The sequence below is a fragment of the Girardinichthys multiradiatus genome, chromosome Y, assembly GCF_021462225.1.
Source record: "Girardinichthys multiradiatus isolate DD_20200921_A chromosome Y, DD_fGirMul_XY1, whole genome shotgun sequence".
Classification (NCBI taxonomy): domain Eukaryota; kingdom Metazoa; phylum Chordata; class Actinopteri; order Cyprinodontiformes; family Goodeidae; genus Girardinichthys; species Girardinichthys multiradiatus.
In genome coordinates, this window is record NC_061818.1 from 16,702,615 (window position 1) to 16,719,119 (window position 16,505).

The window sequence follows — 16,505 nt, forward strand, 5'->3', positions numbered from 1 at the left end:
TCGGAGTCCAACATGCACCGGGAACAGGTCCGACTTAATGCCAGCAATGCGAACCAAACTCCTGCTCCGCTTGTACAGAGACCGGAGGGCCCCTATTAAAGGGCCCCCAATTCCATACTCCTGGAGCACCCCCCACAGGGCATCACAAGGGACACAGTCGAATGCTTTCTCCAGGTCCACAAAACATATGTGGACCGGTTGGGCAAACTCCCATGAACCCTCGAGTACCCTGTAGAGGGTATAGAGCTGGTCCAGTGTTCCACTGCTGGGATGTAAACCACTCCTCTGTTTCCACCAGAGAATGCGTAATGGCAGGATTGAGGAGATCCTCGAAGTACTCCGTCCACCGCCCGATAATGTCACCAGTCGAGGTCAGCAGCTCCCCACCCCCACTGTAGTGTTGGCGAAGCACTGCTTCCCCCTCCTGAGGTGCCGGACAGTTTGCCAGAATCGCTTCGAGGCCAACTGGTAGTCCTTCTCCATGGCCTCACCGAACTCCTGCCAGTTTTTGCCTCTGCCACAGCCCGGGCCGCGGCATGTTTGGCCCCACGGTACCCGTCAGCCGCCTCAGGAGTCCCACAAGCCAACCACAGCCGATAGGACTCCTTCTTCAGCTTAACAGCATCCCTTACTGCCGGTGTCCACCACCGGGTTCTGGGATTGCCGCCGCGACAGGCACAGCAGACCTTACGGCCACAGCTACGGGCAGCAGCATCGACAATAGATGCGGAGAACATGGTCCACTCGGACTCTATGTCTCCAACATCCCTCGGAATCTGGTCAAAGCTCTCCCGGAGGTGAGAGTTGAATACATCCCTGGCCAAGGGGTCCACCAGATGTTCCCAGCAGACCCTCACTATGCACTGTCCGGCTTTTTCCTCCTCCAGCAGATCCAACTCACCACCACGTGGTGATCAGTGGACAGCTCAACCCCTCTCTTCACCCGATGTCCAAAACATGTGGCCGAAAGTCTGATGATACGACAACAAAGTCGATCATCGACCTCCTGCCTAGGGTGTCCTGCTGCCAAGTGCACTGATGGACACCCTTATGTTTGAACATGGTGTTCATTATGGACAATCCGTGACAAAACACCACTCGGATTCAGATTGGGGAGGCCATTCCTTCTAATCACGCCTCTCCAGGTGTCACTGTCGTTTCCCACGTGGGCGTTGAAGTCCCCCAGCAGAATAATGGAGTCCCCGGGAGGGACACTATCCAGCACCCCCAACAGGGATGCCAAGAAGGCCGGTTACTCCGCACTACCACTCGGCCCGTAGGCCGAAATGACAGTCAGAGACCTGTCGCCAACCCGAAAGCGCAGGGATACGACTCATCCACTGGGGTAAACCCCAACACGAGACGGCTGAGCTGGGGGGCAACAGGCAAATCCACCCCAGCCCACCGCTTCTCCCCATGGGCCACTCCAGAGTTGAAGAGAGTACAGCCCCTCTCAAGGAGATGGGTTCCAGAGCCATCGCTGTGCGTGGAGGCGAGCCCGACTATTTCTAGTCGATATCTCTCGACCTCCCGCACAAGCTCAGGCTCCTTCCCCCCCAGTGAGGTGACATTCCACGTCCCTAGAGCCAGCCTAAGCATCCGGGGATCGGGCCGCCGAGGTCTCCACCTTCGTCCGCCGCCCAATCCTCTTTGCACCGGGTCTCTCACGGTTCTGGGGGATGGCCTCGGGTCTCTCATTTGGGCTTGGCCCGGCCGGGTCCCACGAGGCGCAACCCAGCCACCAGGCACTCTCTGATGAGTCCTGACCCCAGGCCTGGCTCCAGAGTGGGACCCCGGCTCCGCCGTACGGGGCGACGTCACCTGCCTCGATTTAGTAGTCATCTTGAGGGGTTCTTGAACCACTCTTTGTCTGACCCGTCACCTAGAGCCTGTTTGCCATGAGAGACCCTACCAGGGGCATTTAAGCCCCAGACACCATAGCCTCTAGGATCATTCAAGCACTCAAACCTCTCCACCACATTAAGGTGGCGGTTCAAGGAGGGGATATTTGGTGTTTATTTTATGCAAATGTGATTCTGTATGCATTCAGGGGAGCGTTCACCCATATTTAGAGAGCTTGATGATTTAATTTATTGGCTACAAAGCCAAGTTATTTGTGAAATTGTTTGTAAAGCTTTTTAAACTTGCTTTAGGACTTGCTTTATGTAAAATACATGTGAGTTTGATGTAAAAAAAAAAAAAAAAGGCTCCTTCCTTTTTTGTTCTGGAGGTTTTTTGCTCTGGAGCATTAGCTTTTTGTAACTCTGCTTTGTTGGTTTGAAAAGTATTGAATTAGCCGATATCCTCCATATACAGTGAAGGAAGGAACTTTTAATTTCTTTATTTAGTACTATAAAGGTAACTGGTAGAATAATCTGAAAGCATGTTTGTATCTTACATCTGTCTGTAGTTTCCTCTTGCTACTCATCCTCATATGCTTGACTGCTTTTGTTGGCAAAGCTGCATTCCTGCCCTGTACCTGCCAGAGGATTAAGCAGTGGGCGGCGGTGATAACACCCAGATGATCCCCAGGTTTGCACAAGGAGAGAGCGGCTCTTACATCCACTGTCTCCTTGTGCAGTGGTGCATAGCTGCATGCTTGCACATAGGAATTTGTTTCTGTACAGATCTTTCTCTTCCTAGCCATACAGTTTAAAAATCAATAAAAAGGCGCTGACAGATAGTTTGTTCCAATTAACCAACTGACCTGATTTTGAAAATAAAACTCAGTTCAGATAAATGTCCTTCACAAAAAATTAATGGGGCTTCCTTTTCATTTAGTAAATGGCCTGTTGAAGCAGTTTGTGTGGTCCACATTAATAATTCAAATGCAATTCTCAGTTGGATTTAAGTCTGGACTTTGACTGAGCCATTCTAAAACATGAATATGTCTTTTGCAGCTTCTAGCAGTTTTTTCAAGATTATCCTGTATTTAGCTTTATTCATTCTCCCATCAACTCTCATCATCATTAGGGACGAAGGAGCTGATGATGATGAAAAAAAATCGCACATAGCATGTTCAAGGTGTTAGTTTCCTGACATGCATGGTATTTGGATTGTAGATCAAACTGTAACATTTTGGTCTAATTGTTTGACGGTGGTGCAGTTGGTAGCACTGTTGCCTTGCAGCAAGAAGGTCCTGGGTTCGATTCCCGGCCGGGGGTCTTTCTGCATGGAGTTTGCATGTTCTCCCCGTGCATGCGTGGGTTTTCACCGGGTACTCCGGCTTCCTCACACAGTCCAAAGACATGCCTGTTAGGTTAATTGGTAACTCTAAATTGCCCTTAGGTGTATGAATGAGTGTGTGCATGGTTGTTTGTGTGTTGCCCTGCGATGGACTGGCGACCTGTCCAGGGTGAACCCTGCCTCTCGCCCATACACTGCTGGAGATCGGCACCAGCTCTCCCGCGACCCACTATGGAATAAGCGGTAGAAAATGACTGACTGACTGACTGTTTGACTTCTTCTCATTCATAAAAGTGGCTTCCCACTTGTCTCTGTCTCATGGAAGTGAAATTTCTGGTATGCATGGCTAATAGTTGCTCTTTTGATCAATACCCCCACCTGAGCTGTGGTTTCTGAAGCTGCTCCACAGTTACAACGATCCCCTCGCCTGCTCCTCTGATTAATGCTCTCCTTTTTAGTTTAGGTGCAAGGAAATGTCTTGGTAGGTTGGCAATTTGGCCATATTTTTTCCTTTTCTCTTGATGGTTTGAACACTGCTTTGTGTGATGCAAAAGGTTTATGATGCTTTATAACCTAGCTTTGCCTTAAAGTTTACAGCTGTCTCCTGGTCCTGTCTGCTGTGTTCCTTGCTCTTGATGATGATGTTTATTCCCTAATGTTCTCTGACTAACCTCTAAGGCCTTCACAAAACAGATTGATTTATACTGTGAGTAAATTACACAGAGTGGGACTAAACCTACTAATTAAGTGACTTTTGAGGGCAGCTGGATGCACTGGAATTAATTTAGAGATATCAAATTAAATGGAACTGAACAGAAATGCATGCCACAATTTTCTTATTTTTATTGTAAAAAGTATAAATTCCCTTCACTTCACAATTATTCACATTGATGGTGTTAATACCGATAAGATACTTGAAATGTGTGGCTGTTACATGACAAAATGTAAAAAGTTCAAGGAGCAGGTAAATGCCTCTGCAAGGCACAGTTGACCTTGCAAGGCACACAATCTCATGACCTTAGAAAAATCTTTAAATGGGACAAAGATGTGTTACTGAGTCGCATAATCCTACAAAACAATGCTTAAAGTTGTCCTATATTTGGTCACAGTTACAAAAAGAAAACCTAAAATACTCTAAAATGAAATCTAATTCCTGTAGGTCTTTTTCTGCCTGAACAGCAACATCACTGCAGAGGCATGTTTCTCCGCTCCACTATGCACTGTCTACATCCTTTCCCTCCTAACTCATCTTGTGTTATGTACATCCACATACTCTCTCTGTGTTTTGCAGACTCCTTAGCAAATATATACTGAAACAAACATAAAAGAGCTTGGATTTCTTAAATGCAGGCAAGTTACTCTCTAAGCCTCCTGTAAATCTTGGGGCTTCAATATAAATACTCTCTCTCACACACTCACACTTGTCTTACTATATTTTGTTAGGACCTTGTAGTGACTCTCATGGACTTTCTTTGATTTCCATTCATTTTTAGCCCTATGGCCTATCCCTGACCCTACCACCAAATCTAACCATTACCAGTACATACCTAACCTTAAGCCTAACCTTAACTCAATTCACACCTTAGTCCTAAACCTAACCCCTAGCAAAATGGCAAGTAAGGACCATGAAAATGTCCTCACTTTACAACAAACGGTCCCCACTTTGCTGGTGAAATGCAGAAAAAAAACAGGTGCACACACACACACATGCGCGCACACACACACACACACACACACACACACACACACTCTTGCAGCTGTTATAGTGGACTGGGGAGCTGGTGGTTGTGCAGGACGGTTGGGTTTCCCACACCTTCTGAGAGCATTAGGGTCATTTAGATCCCCAAGAGGGAAAATGTTTTTTGCTTCAAAGAGCATAAAGGTCAAACTCCAGTACTGTTGGGGAGAAAGGCATGGATGACATTTTATTCACAATTAAGGTTTATCATCAGCTTATTTTTCCTATCTGAAGCAGACATTTGGTGTTTTCATTGGCAAAACAGTTGAAAATCCTATTAAATCATGACACGTATGTCAAATAGTGTTTATCCGATAGACTTCCACATTTAAAAGTGCACATCTTGACTTTCTTTGGGGAAAAATATTACTGCTATTATCAAACGTTTAAAAAAAAATATCTCGTGTATGATGCATGATTTTGCTGAATTTTGCTTCAGCATGCAAATTACTGATTCTTAAAGTAGAATTAGATTTCTAACCAAAAGGATAAGTTGATGCTGTAGACTTAAAAGAAAAAGAAAACAAAGGCATCCAGGACAAATACTTCTAACCTGAGGGACTTGTTGGAAAATATCTACTCAATGTATTTAAAGGAAGGCTGCATGGTGGAGCAGTTTGTAGACCCGTTGCCTTGCAGCAAGAAGGTGCTGGGTTCAAGTCCCGGCCTGGTGTGTTCCTGAATAGAGTTTGCATGCTCTCCCTGTGTATGCATGGGGTTTCTCTGGGTACCCTGGCTTCCTCCCACAGTCCATGAGCGTTAGGTTAACTGGTTTTAAACCACCCTTTGGTATGAATGTGTGCGTGCATGGTTGTTTGTCCTTTGTGTCTCTGTGTTGCCTTGTGAAGGATGGGGACCTGTCCAGGATGTACCTGGCCTCTTGCCAAATTAACACTGAAGATAGGCACCTTCCCCTTTAAAATATCTTAAGTCCCAATTGGTTTTGTGAAGTTTGTGCTTGAAATAACATGCCCCAATCTGACTTTTTCTCAGAGATAACAAACTCTTTTTTTTAATAATCAAGTTAATAATTATGTTTTTGAAATGGGAGTTATACTTCTGGTCTTCCATTGCTGCTGGTTGAGTGAATATAAAATGGCAGCTTAAATTACGCCACAAGTTAGTTTCTTGGTTTTAGTGGTTTGAATGGCTTGTAACTGTCAGAATGTGACATTTTGGACTTTGTGTTTTGTTTTGTTTACTGATTTATCATATTTCTCCAGCCCCTCTGGTTAGGTTGTGTTTACTTGTTTACATTTTGTTTGTTTACATCCTAGTCCTTGTGTTCTCTGCTTCCCTTCCTGTCAGTTCAGTCTGTGTGGTTAGGTTTCATTACTCTGTAATCTGGTTTGCTTTATGGGTTCCTTGTTCGTTCTTAGGTTTGGTGTTTCTTATGTTCCCTTCAGTTTCTCAGTTTCCTTCAGTTCATGTTTATCCCTGATTCTTATGCTTTATTTTTATCTTTGTTTATAGTTTTGTTTTAGGTCTGCTCCATGTCTTGTTAATTACTTGTATTAGGTTCACCTGTTCCCTCTGCCTTCCTGCCTCCTTGCCTCACCTGTCCTTAGTTCCTTTGATTACCTGCCTTTGTTTTCTCTCTGTATATTAGTTGGTTTGTTTCATTATGTTTTTGTGGGTTCCTTGTGTTACAACTCAACCCTTTATCCTCGTCCTTGCCTTGAGTCTCCATGTTCCTGCAGTGTCTGTAATGTAAGTGTTTGGATCTCGACCCTGTTCAGTACCTGCAGTGTTTTGTTATGTTTTGACTTTTTTTGATTAAAGCTGACAGACTGCTTTTTGAAATGCTGCTTCCAAGCTCTTGTCTGCGCTTCGGTCCACTCCAAAACCTCACCGTTACAGTAACATCAGGTGAGCAGAAATGCATCAAGGACCCTGTGCACTTCACATTGCAGATAATTGAATGTGCAAGTTCGCTGGTTGCTTCAAGTATGCACAAAACGTTTTTTGTGGTCATGGTAGCATATTTAGATGTAGGGTGTGGCATGGAGCTGCCTACATTAGCAGCAGCCATGCACGTCAATGTGCATTGGTCATCAGGCAATTTAAAGCACAAATAATCCAGGATAACCTTGTGCCAAGGCTGCAGCCCAATCATCTCCAAACAGCACCGGGAGCACTCCAAATAATTTATTATCATTCTTGGTTGTGTTTAGTAATTAAGAGGAGGAGAAAAAGGGCACAAGATTTGCAATGTTCTGTGCTGAAAACCTGCACACTTGAATCCTGCCAAGGTTTGATAAGATAAAGAAAACACTGATGTTTTTTTCTTCCTGCACAGTAAGGCTTAAACTGATGATGGGGATGCAGAATCCTCAAACCTCAATTCGTAGCAGCAGCTAATCAATTCGTAAATTCTGCAGTTTGTGAGGAAACCTCCTTGTGCAGATGCAGTAGCATTGGGGTAGGATGACTAGGAAAAAGACAGGAGAAAAGCTGTTTGGCAAGTACCATGAGTAGAGTAGCTTCTTGACTGTCTTCTCACTGTATTGAAGTTTTCCACATTTGTTGTGATCTATTGATGTTTGGATGATCTTGAAGGTCAAAGATACCGTAGGGTGATCTTCCGGTGTGAAGGGGGACCCAAACCATCAAATGTAAATTTGTTTTTACATGTTCACTAATTATTCACATGCAGCGAACATTAGCAAAACCACACCTATAATATTTTGCCTCAAATTGGATTATTGTACTTACTTTGTATGGTTCAACTCACAGAACACTGAATGTGATATTCCAGTAAATTTACCTTATCCTTCTCATTTCATCTTGAATTGTTTGTTTTCTTCTGGAATAACTTTGTGCTTAAGGTCAGAGAAGAAGACTGAGCTTTTACAGTGACACAGGATTGAATTTGTGGCCACACAAGTAAAGCACTGTTCAATATTGATCTGTGTGTGCAGCAGGGTGTTACTGAAGTAGATAACACCATGCCTCTCCAGAAGCACATACATCACTTGAGCTCAGTTTGACACCGGAGGATGAAATCTATAAACTACTCCATGTAGTAGTTAACAGCTAACTTAGTTCTTTGTAGTCTGACACACTGGACCATCCACATGGATTGTTTGTAATCTACTTTTTTTTAAAACATGGGCATAAAAATGTAATTTACTATTTCTGTTGTGTTTGTTTGGCGCATTTACTTAAAACAGAGTAGAAACAGATAAACGGCTGAAGAATTTGTCTACAGGAGTAGCACAGCTAGTTACAACAGAAATGTAGAAAAGTAGCGGTTTAAAACTTCCATTACTTCCATTACTTTTTTATCATGTGGGAGTTATTTAGGCAGAAAATTATTGCAGGGAATGTATTTACTATTGATATTGTCAAGAAGGTTGCTTTAAACTTGACAGCTGAGTCCCATGACAGCGAGTCATTAAAATAGTATTTTATATAAAGATTTTCTTGGAAGCTAGCATTCGGATCGTGTAACGCCATTGCACTTAACTGTGCTACAGTTATACATTTTTGTCCTATTACTAATTTACACTTTTCACTAAGCATTTTTTTGTTTCAGGTCAAATGGACACAGAAGTAACATTGTGCATTATGCATCACAGTATGGTGTTATGGTTGTACTAGGGTAGTCTTTATTGTGTTAAATGTTAAGGCTGCATTTGCCAGTCCTCTGTTTGTATGCTTAAGCAACTAAAAAAAAATATATATATTTTTTTTTTCTGTGTAACATGTTTTTCAAGTGCAAAAAGCTGTCCATTGTGTGTATGTAAAGCCAGGCATTAACAGATGAATAATTTTCACTTTCCTTCTAACTAGTCTGCAGACCCTACTCTTTCTGCTCAGTGCTGCTCTGCCCCACCTGCCTGCATCAGTCAACATTTTTATGCCTCCCCAGAATCTGTTGTTAATGGGTTTTTCACTGCTTGACCAAATGGATGTCTGATGAGAGTGTAAAAGTGTCACACTCAGTGTAGACTTGAAATCCCCGCTTTCCTTAACTCAGTTGGCTTTGCATTAAAAAAAAAGTCAGTCAAGTATCTGAACTAATCGTTAATCATACTGGAGTTCGTGGATTTATAGGATTTAGCAGCGCATAGTCGGAACAAAGTTACCAGTCTACGTATCTGCAGAAAACAATTATTTATTTTGTACAATTTATGTATATTACATATTCCCATGGCATTGCACATAAATTAATGTAGCAAATATAGCATCTCACTACATATTTGAGCTTTTGCATGTCTTTTTACACTACTAGATCAGATTGATCTAGCTGGCCGCAATCAGCATGATAGTACAAGATAAGGTGTCATTACTTTACAGGACACAGTGTCTTCACAAATGATGGTGTCGGAAATGACCTGGTATATAATTAATATGCTGTTTCATGACCTTGCTTGAACAGTTTTCTCAATAAATAAGCTATATTGTCAAAATTACTGTATCACACCACCAAATCAAAGAATTCTGGTAAGGACCTGAACTCAACCTTTTTGAACACCTTTGGGGTGAATAAGAGTGGAAGCTTTTATCAATAAATTGGACATTATAGCTTAAGAATAGGATGCCACCATAGCTCACGTACATGCAAAAATAGACAAATACTTTTGGCAATATAGTGCATGTTAGTTTAGTTAAGTCAGTGTTATCACCCATTTGACGACAGTTTGGTTGATTGATCTGGACTTACAGTGATTTGGACACATTTTTAAAATTGGCTGAAATATTAACTTAAATAATTTCATTAAAAGTCAATTTGGACATGTCAAATTTGAATGGGTCATGTGAAATTGTTTCTTCTGAACAATTTATGGATACGTTGCTCCTTCTCTCAGCTCCTCTCTACAGTCCTGACTTCCACCCCAGCTTGCTTTTGTGTCCACCTTCTCGTATATCCACACTCTAAATAAAGCATATGAACAGGTAAAAAGGGCATCAAGAAGGGGCGACAACTTCATAAGCATCAGGTTCAGGTTTAATTACACACAGAGTAAAGAGCCAAAGTGCTGTTAGGTGCTAAGCTCACCTTTCACACAGAGACTCTGCATATGGACTGGGCTGACAAATTAAACTCTGCTGCAGTATTTTAGAGACAGCAGAAGTCTCAGATGGCCTGTTAAACCCCCACTGGCTTTGTATCTGGTCTTGTGTCTTGTTTTTTAATTCAATTCAATTCAAAGATACTTTATTTATCCCCGAGGGGAAATTAGAATTCCAGTACAACCCATCCAAACATACATCATGACACAAGACAAGGGGGGACGGGTCACCGAGGCTTTGCTGCCCACTCACAGGCGCTGCCCTTGCTAGATGAGAAAAGAGGCCACATTAGGTAAGTAGAGGGAAAAAAATCATATTTCACACTTTATCCTTAGCAGGATACAGTTTGAGATTGTAAAAAACCTCAGCACAAAGAAGCAACAAGTTTACAAAACAACATCATGCTGGGAACGGTGAAGGTGGTGTGAGGGGTGCATATGTTTATCTTGAGCATGTGTGTCAACTCAATCACATTACACAATTAAAACAGGAAACACCTCACCCTCATCTCTTTTGTTTAATATAAAGCATTGCATAAATCTTTAAATCTCTTCATTTTTTCCTACATTTTGTCAGATTACAACCTCAAAGAGTTTTATTGGGATTTTATGTGATGGACAAACACAAAGTTGTGTCTACTTGTGAAGTGAAAGGAAAAAGGTACATGCTTTTACCCCAAAATAAAATGCAACCATTTGGTTCAAGACAAAAACACATAGGTAGACAGAGTATCTGTGTTTAGTTTAATCCTATTATGTATACAGTTGTTCTGTGTTTTTGAAAACATTAGAAAATTAATGTGTCATTGATTTTAGTGGTTGTGAAGTAATAAAATGTGGGAAAGTTCAAAGAGTAAGAATCCTTAGTTTGCAAACTATTCACAGTATAATTTCTCCTATAACTACTCTGCTTTTTTCATATTTTTTTCTAGACTGTTTCTAATTCATTTTTCACACATCACTTCCTTCTCACATGTCCTGATTTCCTGCTCTATTTCCGGACCGTCACCTATGTAATACGGGAATGTCTCAGAGTTCTCTCTCTGCTCCCCTGCAACCTTGTTTTTAACCTTGTCCGCTCTGTTTTCTTTTATTTCTTGTCTTTGCTTTTCCCCCCTTCATCTGTTATCTCCATTAGCCAAGATGGCAATGAGCAGCATCCTCAACGCCGATGACATCAAGAAAGCTCTTGATGCGTTTGCAGGTAAAACACTTGACATGTTCATAGCAATATCTCGTGAAGCACCCAGACTCAGCTGTTCATTTTTATTATCATCATTTTACTTAAATAAAATTGACACATCAAGAGTTGTTTATATCCTCCTCAATAATCAATGAACAAATCTTTAGCATTACAGAAATCAAAACCTTCTCATAACTGCTGACCAGCTTTTTGCATATTTCCACTGCTGTTTTAATTATTTATCTTTGGTGAGAAGTTTTTGAGGTTGGAAGGCCTCATTGCCATCGCCCTAATCTTTCACTCCACAGATTCTCTATCAAATTCATGTTAGTACTGTGGCTGAGCTACTCGAAAACATTCATATTACCTCCAGTCAGAAGAAACATGTTGGTAAAATTAAAGCATTAGTTTAAACCTAAATCTTCTCAGGATAAGAACAATTTTAGTATTAACTGTATATTTTTTACATGTTTAATTTAAATATTGATTCTTTTTATCAATTTAATTTGTAGCACAGGCTTCCTGCATAAATGTAGGGTTTGCAAAGTTTAGTCTTTGCAGTGGTCTAGAAGAATTATATAAAATTTATGCAGAACAAATTAACATTGTATGCTTGCCTACTCACAGTAAGGATGTATCAAAGGTGAAATCACATTAATTTGCATTTGCTGACATTGCTTTTTAAATTACATACTGAAAAGTTTAATACTTTGGTAATTTTTTTATCTGCTTTATCTTCTTTTTTTAGATTTTAAATATTTTTATATATATATTTAACCCGCTCTGGTTGCAGGTTCTCTACTATCATGGCATTATGTTCAGGTTTTTTATTTTTATTTTCCTTATTTCTGAATAAATCACCTTATCTCTGTGGACCACATGTTCCATTTTTGTTTTCATCTTTATTTCCAGAAAAGTTTGGTGCAGCAGAAGATATACAGTATGATGTTGAGATAACATTTGGAGTTCGAAAGCATTTCCACAGTTCTGATGTTGTAGCATTTTCTGTCTGTCTTTCTGTCAATATGAAGTGGCTGACTCTTTTGACTATAAGAGGTTTTTCGAGATTGTTGGCCTGAAGTCCAAGTCCTCTGATGATGTGAAGAAGGTCTTCACAGTGCTGGATGCTGACAACAGTGGCTTTATAGAGGAAGAAGAGCTGAAGTGAGACAAACACAAACTCAGAGAAAAGCTCAAGCCTGCTGATGTCGGAAACATGTTTTCTGACTGAATCTTTTTTCTTTTTGCCCAGATTTGTCCTGAAGGGTTTTGCCAAGGATGGCAGAGACCTGACAGACAAAGAAACCAAAGCGTTTTTAAAAGCAGCTGACAAGGATGGAGATGGGAAGATTGGAATTGATGGTATATATAAACATCTAAATCCAGCTGTGAATGTCCAAGTGCCACTCTAGAGAAACACATGTTCAAACACCACAGAACCACTAAGAGGTACCTTGAGTCAAAAGAACATACAGCAGCCCCTTTGGAAACTGCTGTCTTTTGGCTTGGAAAAGATCTTCATAAATATTCCAGAGAAAATATTTTTAATACCCTTTCTCTTACTTACTTTCTTATGCCAAGCTTCACTTGCCTTTGTTGTCTATGAGTGTCAAAAGTAAAAGTACAGAGGTAGTACAAGTAGCATGCTGAACAGCGCTGTTGTAAACCAGCTCACTCTTTGATGCTAGCATGTGATTTGAACACACACAACACAGTTTGAAAAAATCACCAATCTCTCTTTGCCTTTGGCTTTTTTCCAATTCTTAGATACCATAAGCAATCAAAATTAATGTGTTTAGTCCTAAACCCATTTGAGAAAATGGCCCTAACACATTTTGTTGTTTGACACATTTGCAATATCAAATACATAAAGACCACTGAATACGTAATTGGCTATAGTAGCTTCTGACTTTGGAAAACAACGTAAGTATAGTTTGTGAGATTTTTACCAAATAACAAATATTCAAGATAAGCTTTTCTCATATAACTTGAATACGTAATGAATCCATTGCTCCACTAAAGCTCCTTGGAGGGAACCCACCAAACACTTTAAAAAACATCAAATATAGAATTGTAATGTTGTGAATATCAACTACTTTCAAAATATATTAGTGTTTATAACTAAATCTGTCTGATCGGCTGTCAAGGAAGTATTTTATCTGAAGCTTAAATAGAGTAGAATAGTATTTAATAGAATAGAATGGAAATAATAAGAAATTGTCCCACAGTTGGGAAATTCATGTGTATCAGCAGCAGTAATATAAAATGCAAATGGAAGCATACAGGTACTCACAAACCTAAAAAACTAAAAAGTCAAAAATTAGGAGTAGACCGTACAATAGAGGAAACAAAATTACAACATAGGAAAAAGAAAAACTGTAGTTTTTAAACATGGCATACTCAGATTAAATAAATGTTCAATGCAGTAGGGTGACTTGAAAAAAAAAAAAAAACTGCAAATAACAGCAGGGATGTAAACATTTATTGAGCTTGTTAGGAGCAGTGATGGTTATAAGGACCAACATCTGCTGGGAGAAAGGGTTTGCGATAACGCTCCTTTCTGCATCTAGGAGGCAATAATATTTCAATGAATTTTTCTACTTCTCCACTGAGTTAATAGTTTCATTTAAAAAGAAGAAAATATATTTGTTGTATAGTCTCAGAATTAATTAAATTTATTTTAAAAAACTGTGACATGCAACCCCTTATCTGAATCAAGATCTCCCTGTTTGGTTTGTTACAATTCAAACAGGGAGTCTTGGTTCCTAATCTGTTGAGTCTGACTCTCTTGATGGCCAAAAGTTTTTTCTTCTGTTGTTGTGTCTTCAAACATAGCACAGCCTTTTGGCCACCTAATTTTATGGAAGAGGAGTTGCCACACGGAACTGATCGGCCAATCAGAAGTGGGATTTTGGGAAAAATTATATATTACCAAATATGTATAAATTAGAATCAAAGTCACAATAATGGTTTTTAAATAAGGAAAACATTACAACAATTTGAAAGAGGCTAGACTAAGGGTTCATTTTGGCTATATAATAAAATTCAGCTGCCGAAGTGGAGGTGATAGGTCAAAATTAAGGGATGTACATAGCTAGTGGCTTGTAAAGAGTACACATTGGGTGAATCCTGGCAGATATGGAAAATCGAGTGCAGAAATTAGTCACACTTAAGTCACAAAAACAAAGACTCGATATTTGACTGAGATACATGCTCTAAAGACTCAAGTCCTATAAACAATCTTTATCTCTCTTAATCAGTAGTCAAGGAAAGTCTTTTTATAGGCAACAGACCAACTGCTCTCACAGTTGCTGTGCTGCCATGCATATTTTGGAGTGAAAGAGTGCAACACATTATTAGCCAGTGCGTTCACGGACCGAGGGCTGTTAATGGTTCATTAGATTTGATTCATGTTTAGCCGTAGCTCTATAATAATGACCATAAGAGAGTCTCTCCATTTGACAAAATGACTTTGGATCTTTTTGTAACAAATTTAACTTAACTTACCTTAAAAAATACCTGTTAAGCTTCTCCCGTCACCAAAAAGATAGTTTCTGCTTATAAATATAAAAGCACTTATTGTGTTCATTCAGAAGTTTGAAATTCCCCCCCCCCCCCCCCAACCCCCTTTTAAATGACAACCAATGATTTAAACAGGATTTGTACAAGATTCAAACTTCTAACCCAAAGCAATGCCATGTTATGTAACATGTGTTTGATGAAAAAGCATTCACTTCAGTCATTAGAGACCTGAAATGTGTCTTGAACAAAGAAAAGCCGACATGTGAACATTTCTGCATCCCGTCAGTCAGCTAATCCATCACAAGGTCATAGCTTAAATGCCTCTTGGGCAGCTTATCAGAAATTTTTAGCGGAACCCTAAAATAGTAAACATGTACTTCCTGTTCTGGATTGACAAATGTTGTGGGATGTGGGTATATACCTCAATGGTCCTGACTGCTTTCTGGTCTTCTTCTCCTTTTTCAGAATTTGCTGCCCTTGTGAAAGAATAAACAGCTACCCATCACCATGAAGAATCGCCTCCCAGCCCTCACCATCCTGACTCCACGCTCACACCCTTCCCTACACCTCACTGCGACGTGCACCTCACCACCTCCCCCTGACTGAGGCCAAATTCTGCTTTAAGTGCTCCTTCCCTTTAACCTCAGCCTCACTGCTGTCTTTACAATGAGCAACACTGCAGTGAAGTAGGCTGACGCAGCCCCCGTCCATCCCTATAGCAGTATGCAGCTAGTTTAATTTAGCCTTTTTATACAAACTGTTCATGTTTATGTTTATGTATAGATATAAAACACTCCTGCAGGAATAAACTTTGCATTTTAAAGAACATGTAGATATTTACTGAGAACATTTCCTGACCTTTTCTGACCTTTCCGTCTCTCTAACCTCTTCGTTTTTCTCAGCCTGGTCTTCCTCTGACTTTTCTTTCCTATTTTTTCTTCTCTTCTGTTTGTCGACGTCACGTCTGGCTCAGTGAACCTTCCTGTACCTTTTCCCCTTTGCCCTTTCTTACACCATCATCCCATCCACCCATCTGCTATCTATCTATCTATCACTTTATCCTCTGATAATGAGCTATTGTAAAAAACAACAATGACAGCAGCCAAGCTGTGAAAGATTGAAATAAAACAATAAATTACAAAGCCTGGACGAGTCTTCTGATTATTTTATTATTCTTCTGTTTATTTATTTTGTTTACTTTCAATCATCAATCTTAACATTTACTCATGATGGGCAAGAACATTATATTAGATTTGATCAGTTGGGAGGGTTGTTTTCTAAGCATGGTGTAATGGAAAATTCTTTTAAAGTACTCTGATATTCCCTTCACCTCTCTCCTCTGACCTCTGTGTTTTATTAGTGTTCTGTTATTTAGAGCAGATGGACTCTAAATTCAAATGCTGGAGAGTTTTATGGTTAACACTTCCTGAAGTGTATATTTCAAGGGAAGGTAGATGGGTGCCCTCATAAATAACTTTGTTAACTCTGACCCGGGGAGGGTCTAGGGGCCATATTTCTAAAACTCTTTGAAGTTGAGATAACACCCTCATTTTTGGTATAAATACTGTTTGTGATTTCTGTTCGTGGCTCTGTTTCACTGACTTGCTCGGTGACCGAGTCATTCAAACGCTGAATGCCTTTGAATAAAACTTATAAGACAAAGTCCGGATTTTCTCTTGTTATGAGTCAACTTCTACCCACTTTGATAAGAAAAGTCCACAACAATTTTAGCGTCACGAACAGGATCTAACGTGCCAGAGGAGACCGCAGGATGGGACACGGACGCCTGGCCAGCCTGGAGACGTTGTCCTCAGTCCACCTCCATATTACGGTAGTGGAGTCCGGGTGCCCGCCTGCG

General features: G+C 40.5%; 1 protein-coding gene across 4 annotated transcripts in view; it reads left to right on the forward strand.

Moving 5' to 3' along the window:
- Window positions 1–15,789, forward strand: part of LOC124863930 (parvalbumin-7-like) — an 89,870-nt gene extending 74,081 nt beyond the window's left edge. For 3 of the 4 annotated variants that reach the window (XM_047358497.1, XM_047358496.1, XM_047358498.1), the window contains exons 2-5: window positions 11,081–11,146; window positions 12,157–12,289; window positions 12,378–12,487; window positions 15,113–15,789. In XM_047358497.1, the coding sequence (XP_047214453.1) occupies window positions 11,086–11,146; window positions 12,157–12,289; window positions 12,378–12,487; window positions 15,113–15,138 (330 nt within the window). In that variant the 5' untranslated portion in view covers window positions 11,081–11,085 and the 3' untranslated portion in view covers window positions 15,139–15,789. The remainder of the gene's footprint in view (window positions 1–11,080; window positions 11,147–12,156; window positions 12,290–12,377; window positions 12,488–15,112) is intronic. The other variant, XM_047358499.1, reaches the window with a different exon arrangement.
- Window positions 15,790–16,505: the final 716 nt, after the last annotated feature.